Genomic DNA, 9,925 nt, shown 5'->3' on the forward strand with positions numbered 1-9,925 from the left:
TCATATATAAATATATATATATATGTAAATAACAAATACGAATAATAAACATATTGAAAAATACTTTCACAAATTTATATACATTTATATTGAGCAAAAAATATATTCTTAAAAAAATACGGAATTACTCCATATACTATTTTTTTCACTTTTTTTTTTCAAAATTACGGTTTGGGTTTTTAAATTGGTTGCAGCGCTAGTTGCAATAGGGGTTCTATACGGTTTTTGTTACAATTTAGGTTGCAGGGCTAGTTGCAATATGTGTTTCTATGCCTAATTCCGTAAAAATATATAAAAAAAAAAAACTGTTTTGAAGTATAAAAATGAAAAAACCCCTAGAAAAATTATAATGAGAACTAAAAATTACTTAATAAAAATATCTAAAACATGGAAACTAATAAATCTCTATAGTTATTAATAAACTTTCACTAGCTTCAAAATTGCTACTAAAACTATTAAAAAGGAAATAATAATAATAAAATAAAAGGTAAGAAAAATAATATAGAATTAATTAAAATAATAATTTAACTTTGTCACAAAATAAAAGACAAAATAAATACTGTTATAAATATTAATAATTATGTGGATGCCCAAATCTTTTATTTATTACCATTAATTGTAATCAACATTCCTCTTTTTCTTAGTGTAACACCCCGATTTCCCGAGATGTCACATAGGATAGTCTGTATAAAACAATTTAATAAGATAAAAACAAACAAATACTTCTTTATTGAAAAATATTCAAGCATGAGATCTCATTGTTTAAAACAAAATTCTTTTAGTACTGTAAACTTAAATAAGAACTAGTTAAGTCAAAATAATAGTTCCAAAATGTTTAGCAGTAAAAAAAAAACATTAAAAGCAAAATACTGTGCCAGCCCCCTAACATGCGGTCCACGCCTCGAGCTCTTCATTCTCACTGCTTAGCCTTACCCTTACCTGCACACAGAGTACCCGTGAGCTAACGCCCAATAAGAAGAGCTATGTAGGACATAACCCTCCTAACTAGTTACTTGACATAATTTGCTCTTTAATATTAATCAACAGTAATTCACATTCCATAAATATATCCACAACGCATGTTGTTCTCACATGCACACATCAAGTCTCATACCGCACATTATACTCACATACGATAATCAACTATTCTCTCATGTTGATCAGACATGAGGTAACCTACCCTGCCTTGTGTTATTCTCACACTTGGCATCCAACAGGGCAATTAATTACCATAAGTTGTACTCACACATGATAATGTTATAACCTGCAAGTGTTATGCTCACACAAGCAGCAAGACCCTAATATTATTCTCATGCTAATGATGCTCACAAAATATAAGGAAATCACAACACTATCAAATTAAATAACAAACCGACCCAAGCTGTATGCATAACATACACCCTGTGTACAGATGTCCACTCTTCTTACCTTAGTTGCTATGACCACACTTGCTACCTCGAGCACCTCAACGAATTTCCTTGTTGAGAACAAGATCCTAGACATTCATTAACACAACAATACACTCAAAATACATTCAAGTATGAATCTCTAAACTCATACAGAAACTTACGTAAAAATACGTAACACATAGGTCCATTTCACTTGCATGACACACCATACATAAGCATTTATTATTTTGATTCACCCAAACATATTGCATGGACTCAAACAAACATTCTTAACGTAAAACATGAATTCATACAACACATTTTTACGTAAAATTTACTAAAATACTATTTATTCTTATTAAAGTCTAAATAAATAGTTAATTAATCACCAATAATTATAATAAATACCTACAGCAACCAATAAATAATAAAACCTATTCCATTTGATATCATAGGCAGTAAATGGTATTACAAAAATACATTTTACTATTTTAACAACACTTATCTATTTTTCATAATTAACTTAAGCATTAATTAAGTAAATTCATGAAAAATACCAAAATTGATTAAAAACCGAATCTAACTCTTCTAATACACTTTATAATCTGTAATAGGTCATAAATAATTTTCTTTGAATTTTCTAAGCAACCTAGGTATTTTTCATAATTAAAATAAGAAATAACATCAATAATTCATGAAAAATACATAATCGCCTGAAAATTCAATCTACCAATTTTATAACCATTTATATCTCATAACTAATCATATAAAATATATTTAGATTTTTCTGAGTAATGTAAGTATTTTTCATAATTAATTTAACAAATAAACCAAATAATTCATAATAAATAAAATAATTGCAAGAAAATTATCAAACTTCATAGTAGGCCTAAGAACACCTAGCACAAGTCAAAAACTGAAAGAAAATCAAAAAATAACCTCCAGAAACCCCTGAACGGAGTGTCGCCGGAGTTCTCGTCGGTTTCGTCGGCGGTAAAGTGTAACTTTGTCTCCGACTGCTCTTGAAGCGTCCTTTCGATTGGGGAAGCTCTCCACAATGCTCAGGACCTCAAAACGATCAAGAAAAGTGGTCCGAGAAGGCAGATCGGGGTTGTCTTCTTCGTTGGCGGTGTACCGTCTTTAATGGAGTCCAAAATTTTGGATTTTCGTTTTGGACGTTAAAGCTTCGTTTTCTTACGTCAAAAACAATCCTTAGGGTCCCATGCACTCAAATATAACCTCCCTTGACCCAAGAACAAGCTTAAACACGTTCGAATTCGAGTCCGTAACTAAGCCGCACCTTTGAATCTTCAAAAATGGCGAATCTTAAAACGACGACTTCCGCCCCTTATACCACGTTAAAAAGCTTCCTTAGGTCGTATATAAGTGATCCCAAACCCCCACGTTCACCCAGGTTTCACTCCGCTTGAAGAAACGAAAATTTTCGGTATCGTATACGCCGTATACGTGCTCTCTCTCTCTCTCGTTGGTTCTCTGTTTTGGGTGAACGAAAATAGAGTTTAAGACCTAATTTCTATCGTGTTTAAACCCAAGCAAAATATCGCATTGAACCGAAGTGGAGCGATTCCCATTCCACCAAAATAGGCGTTCGGTTCGGTTCGGTTCGTGTATGTAAGTTTGTATATAACAGTTTATAATAATAATAATAATAATAATAATAATAATAATAATAATAATAATAATAATAATATGTTAATAATGTTAATAATAATAATAATAATAATAATAATAATAATAATAATAATATACCCATATAACAATATCCAGACATATGTATCTATTAGGCATTATGCACATGCCAATAAAATCGAATATTATATCATCATAAAAATAATCCCATACATATTTAAATCCATAAATATGTAAAATAAAAAAAATACTCTCAGCTAAATAAAAGTACAAAAATATCCTTTCGGAGTTAGCGGATATTACAATTATCCCCCTCTAAAAGAAAATTTCGTCCCGAAATTTTACTCAAATAATTCTGGATATTGTTCTCGCATATCAGACTCTAGCTCCCAAGTAGATTCCTCAACCACGCTGTTTCTCCATAGGACTTTCACCAAGGTAATTGTCTTATTTCTCAAAATCCTATCCTTTTGATCAAGAATCTTTACCGGACGTTCATTGTAGGACAAATCTTCCTGCAAATCCAGTGTTTCATAGCTCAAAACATGCGATGGGTCTGACACATATTTCTGGAGTTGAGATACATGAAATACATTGTGCACCCCAGATAATGATGGCGGTAAAGCTATTCTATAAGCTACACTGCCCACTCTATCCAATATCTGAAATGGACCAACATATCTAGGACTTAGTTTCCCTCTCTTACCAAATCTCTTCACTGAGAGTCCTTTTCGTGGTGTCACTCGAAGAAACACATGATCACCCACTTCGAACTCAATGTCCCTCCGCTTCAGATCTGCGTAAGATTTTTGTCTGCTCTGAGCTGTGATCATTCTAGCCCTGATCTTCTGAATAGCTTCGTTGGTGTGCTGAACTGCATCTGGCCCTAGGAGTTTGTTCTCTCCCAACTCATCCCAATGCAGTGGAGACCTGCATTTTCTTCCATACAACATCTCATAGGGTGCTACCCCGATAGTAGACTGATAGCTGTTGTTGTAAGAAAATTCAATCTAAGGCAGGTATTTGCTCCATGATCCTTGGAAATCTATCACACATGCCCTCAACATATCTTCCAAGATCTGATTTGTTCTCTCAGTCTGACCATCTGTCTCTGGATGATATGCAGTGCTGAACTTCAATCGAGTTCCCATTGCTCTCTCTAAGCTTTCCCAAAAAGACGAAGTGAACCGAGCATCTCGATCACAAACAATAGAATACGGTGCCCCATGTAATCTCACAATCTCATTCACATAAAGTTCAGCAAAATGGTCCATGGAGTAAGTCATGCGTACTGGTAGAAAATGGGCAGATTTTGTATACCTATCGACGACTACCCAAATGGCGTCATGTTGCTTTGTAGTCTTAGGTAATCCAGTCACAAAATCCATGGAAATCTCTTCCCACTTCCATTCAGGGAGCTTCAGTGGTTGTAACAATCCCGCTAGTCTTTGATGCTCTGCTTTAACTTGTTGACATGTTAAGCATTTGGCCACAAATTCAACTACATCCTTTTTCATACCAGGCCACCAATACAATGCTTTTAGGTCATGGTACATTTTAGTGGTCCCGGGATGAACTGAATAAGGTGTAGTTGTTGGAAATTATTTTACCAGGATCTTAGATCTACTCCCAAGTATGTTTATTAACATCCTAAATAAGAACTTTCTAAAACGATGAAATAAACACATATAAAGTTTAGGAAACCTTACATTGGGTGCAGCGGAATATAATGACTCCTTCCGTTCAGATATCTAGCCCTTGATTCCTTTCTGTAGCAGAGCATTATCAATATTTGAACCTGGATCTCTTTCTCTGAATCCTTGATGCTGAAACTCCTTTGCTGATGATCTTTCTTCATGATCTTCCTCACTATGATTGAGGTATCACTTGATGTGTGTGGGCACTACTCATACACTAAGAAATTTCAAAATTTCAATGGAAGAAGAAATAAGAAGTGGCAGCTAAAGATAGGGAGAGAGAAGGCTTAGTTTTTCTGATTCAGAAAGTGTCAGAAGAAAAGTCTTATTTTTCTCAAGCCTTCACTATCTATTTATGGCATTCCACTAGGGTTAGGTTTGAATTATATGACATTAAAATAATGAAAAAATCAATTTAAAATAGCTACAAAGGTGGCCGGCCATACACTAGTGGATTGGGCCTTGGGCTTTGCAATTTTGCAATTTTATCTTTTCTGCATCTGATTTTCTCAAAAACGCCAATTTTCTAATTCAACCATTTAAATGCCAATTCTAACTATTTAATAACTATAAATAATTATTAAATAATATTGTCATTTATCATATTTATTAATTGAACCATACAAAGTATCATAATTAACAAATATGCCCCTAAAACTCTTTCTTTACAATTTCGCCCTTACTTAGTGAAAATTTCACAAATAGACATAGTCTAGTTTGAGAATTATAATTGATTAATCAAAACCAATTACATGAGTCTTACAAGCAATATTATCTCAACTAGTGGGGGGACCATGGGTCTATATAACCGAGCTTCCAATAAGTAGATCAAGAATTTAGCACTAAAATTCACTAACTTATTAATTCTTCGTTGAATCCACGCATAGAACTTAGAATTGCACTCTCAGTATATAGAATGCTCTATATGTTCCACCATATAGACACATCATTAGTTATCCATTGTTATAATCCTACTGTGATCAATGATCCTCTATATGAATGATCTACACTGTAAAGGGATTAGATTACCGTAACACCCTACAATGTATTTATTCCTTAAAACACTTGACCCCGTATAAATGATATTTCAGCTTATGTGAAATGAGTACTCCACCATTTATGTTCGTTTGGTCAAGCTCGAAGGAGATCATCCTTTGCTTACTATTCGCCAGATAGAAGCTATAGATTCCATGTTTATGCTAGCGCTCCCACTCAATTGCACTACCGTGTTCCCAAAATGTACGTATCACCCTGACCTAAAAGTAAGCTTAACTAACAAATCAAAGAACACGAATAGCCTTTCAAGATTGAGCCTAATCATAACAGGATTAAGAACATTTGATCTAGGATCAACTAGGCGATATTGACTTGAATAGATATTACGGTAAGTTTAATAAATTTAAGTCAAAGTTCAATATCGGTCCCTTCCGATGCATACTCCATGCATCCAACCTGAGCTTTACTTTAACCAATGCTCTGGAAAGAACATAGCACTTCTCCAAATGCAAGTAAACTCTGTTGTAGATTATCATATCAGTAAAACCCTATGTCTGATAAATCTAGGAAACTTTATTCACATAGTCACGTTTACTTTCCAATGTGTTGACGACACAATAAACAGGATCAAGTATGTGAAAAGGGTTTCAGATGAATTTATACATTATGTACATATAATCATGAAGTAAATCATGTGAACCATGCAACATTAAATGTTATTTCTGATCTATATTAATAAGTAAATCTGATTATATTGAAATGAGTTTTATTTAGGGCATAAAACCCAACAGTAGTATGAGCTTCTACCAATATCTCCTTCTTGAGCTCATCATTATCGGGCACATTAATTCGTCCCTTGAACCGAATTAATCCCGTGTCTGATATTTCATAATCTTTGGCGTTACTATTCAAAATTTCTTGCTTTAGTTCACTGAGCTTTTGATCTGTCGTCTGCCCCTCCTTAATTCTTTCTAACAAAGTGGATTGAAGTGTGACCTTTGCAAGTTGCCCTGTAATAAACTCTATACCAGCTCGTTCCATGTCTTCCACTAATTCCCTTGATACTCCTTGTAAAGTGGCAACTAGTCCGGGACCTCTACGGCTGAGTGCATCCGCTACCACATTGGCTTTACCGGGATGGTACATTATCTCGCAGTCGTAGTCTTTGACTAGCTCCAACCATCTCCTCTGCCTCATGTTTAACTCCCTCTGGGTGAAAAAGTACTTTAAACTCTTATGATCGGTGTAGATTTCACATTTCACTCCATAGAGATAATGACGCCAAATTTTTAGTGCAAAAACCACTGCGGCTAACTCTAGGTCATGTGTCGGGTATCTCTGTTCGTATTCTTTTAATTGCCTTGAAGCGTAAGCAATTACCTTCCCTTCTTGCATTAGAACACAACCCAACCCTTGTTTAGATGCATCACAATATACTGCAAATTGTCCCTCTTCTGTTGGTAAATTGAGGATTGGTGCTGAGATAAGTCTATTCTTCAACTCTTGGAAGCTTTGCTCACACTTGTCTGACCAGGAAAATTTTAGATTCTTCCTAGTTAATGCTGTTAAGGGTGTGGCTATCTTTGAGAACCCCTCAACAAACCTTCTATAATAGCCTGCTAAACCCAAAAAGCTTCGAACCTCTGAGGCGGTCTTTGGTCTAGGCCATTCTTTCACTGCAGCAACCTTGGCAGGATCTACTTTTATTCCCCCGTTAGTGATAATGTGGCCCAAAAATGCAACCTCGGACAACCAGAACTCACATTTTTTGTACTTGGCATACAATTGATGTTCTCTCAGTCGCTGCAAGGTCAAGCGTAAGTGCTCCTCATGTTCCTCCTCTGTCTTAGAATAAATCAATATATCATCTATGAATACAATGACAAACTGATCCAGATATTCCTTGAAGACTCGGTTCATGAGGTCCATAAAAGCTGCTGGGGCATTTGTAAGTCCAAATGACATCACCATGAACTCATAATGCCCGTATCTCGTTCTGAAGGCTGTCTTCGGTATATCTTCATTTTTGATTCTTAGCTGATGATACCCTGAACGAAGATCAATCTTAGAAAACACCTTTTTCCCTTGAAGCTGGTCAAACAAGTCGTCAATCCTCGGTAGTGGGTACCGATTCTTTATAGTCACCTTGTTCAATTCTCGGTAATCTATGCACATTCTCATAGTACCGTCTTTCTTTTTAACAAATAGAACTGGTGCGCCCCACGGAGAGTAGCTAGGTCTGATAAACCCTAACTTAAGCAATTCTTCTAACTGTATTTTGAGTTCTTTCAATTCAGATGGTGCCATTCTATATGGTGCACGGGAAACTGGTGCTGTCCCGGGCACTAATTCTATCACAAATTCGATTTCTCTGTGTGGTGGTAACCCGGGTAACTCCTCTGGAAATACATCAAGAAACTCAGCAACTACCCGTGTTTCCTCCAGCTTTCTTTCAATTTTCTTGGTGTCATCAACCACATTAACTAGATACCCTAAGCACCCACGCTGCAATAGTTGCACAGCCTTCATTGCCGAAATAATAGGGGTGCGAGGTTTCTTTCCTACCCCTCTGAACTCGAAAGTCTCTCCATCTTCTGGTATGAAAACAACTTTCTTTTGCTTGCAGTCAATTGATGCTCCATATTTGGTAAGAAAATCCATGCCCAAGATTACATCAAAATCAAATAAATCTAATACAATCAGGTCTACAAATAATTCTCTACCATCTATCCTGACAGGTATACCCCTAAGCCAACTTCTAGAGATTACAACCTCCCCGAGATGGTAACATGGTCCCAAACCCCACAGTAAATAATTCACTCGGTGCATTTATATGATTTACAATTGTGCTAGCAATAAAGGAATGAGTTGCACCAGAATCAAACAAAACTTTACAAGTGGTGTTGGCCATAGGAATCTGACCTGATACAACCGAAGGACTGGCCTCAGCTTCGCTCGAGTGATGGCAAAAACTACGGCCGGAACATACTTGTCATCTTTCTTGGGTTCCGCTCTGTTCCCGATCCGTCCCCACAGTGGGCAATTGCGTTTGATGTGTCCTTCTTTTCCACATTTGTAGCATGCTTTTGCGCGACACTCGCCGAGATGACGTTTGGTACATTTAGGGCATTCTGGAATGTTTCGCCCACTGCTGCCATTAAATCGTTGGTCGTTATCACTTTTGTACCTCTTGTCTTGACTTGGCTGCCCGGACTGGTCCTGTCCCCGTTTCTTGTGGTCATTAGAATTGGCTCCACCTTTCTTCGATTCTCTCCGGCGCATTTTCCTTCCAAATTTTGTTTTCACTCCGCTCAGCCGTAAGAGCCATTTCGACAACTTGAGCATAGCTGAATTGACCCCTTGACACAATTTCCACATCTCGAGCAACCATTGGTTTCAGGCCTTCCACAAATCGATGTGCTCGCACTCTATCAGTAGGTACCAGATCTGGAGCAAATTTCGCCAATCTATCAAATTTTTGTGCATACTCGATCACGGTAAGACTCCCTTGGACTAACCCAAGAAATTCATCGACCTTTGCCGCTAGAACTCGCCGAGTTATAATACTTCTCATTAAAGACCCTTTTGAAATCGTCCCAGTTCATGGTATCTACATCCTTTGTTTGTTCCACCACCTCCCACCAGATACGAGCATCTTTCCTCAGCATGTAAGATGCACACTTCACTCGGTCATTCCCATCCACCCTTAGCATCTGCAAAATGCTTTCTATGCGACTTATCCACTCCTCAGCCACTACCGGGTCTATGCCTCCCTCAAACTCAGGTGGGTGTTGTTTTCGAAATCTCTCTCGCTAACAACTCATGTCTAGCCTTCCGTAGCAGGATATACCACCGCAGCTTGGTGGGTCTCTATTTTCTCGCATCTTGCCTTATTTGACCGGCGGCTCCGGTTGACGTCTCAGCTGACGAAGTTCTTCATCCTGCCTATGAATGATTCCTTCCAGTGCGGCAATGCGCTCTTCCCATCCCTGTGGTGCTTGAGGTGGTTCATTGATCCCTCCATCATCTCGGCCTTGGCCTTGGCCTCGACCTCGACCTCGACCTCGACCCACTCTAACTGACCTTCTAGGAGGCATTTCTAAACTCCTGAACCACACAAACCAATACACATCAAGATCATTTTGATCATCAATTTTACATGAAAATAATGTTACCCTCTCGCATGCAGAAATT

At 37.1% G+C, this 9,925-nt stretch overlaps 1 protein-coding gene across 1 annotated transcript; it reads right to left on the bottom strand.

The window, feature by feature from the left end:
- Positions 1 to 3,379: 3,379 nt before the first annotated feature.
- On the bottom strand, positions 3,380 to 3,991 carry LOC133036857 (uncharacterized). Its single transcript, XM_061113619.1, has one exon. It carries the CDS (start codon positions 3,989 to 3,991, stop codon positions 3,380 to 3,382), a length of 612 nt encoding a protein of 203 aa, XP_060969602.1.
- Positions 3,992 to 9,925: the final 5,934 nt, after the last annotated feature.

The sequence above is a fragment of the Cannabis sativa genome, chromosome 4, assembly GCF_029168945.1.
Source record: "Cannabis sativa cultivar Pink pepper isolate KNU-18-1 chromosome 4, ASM2916894v1, whole genome shotgun sequence".
NCBI lineage: Eukaryota > Viridiplantae > Streptophyta > Magnoliopsida > Rosales > Cannabaceae > Cannabis > Cannabis sativa.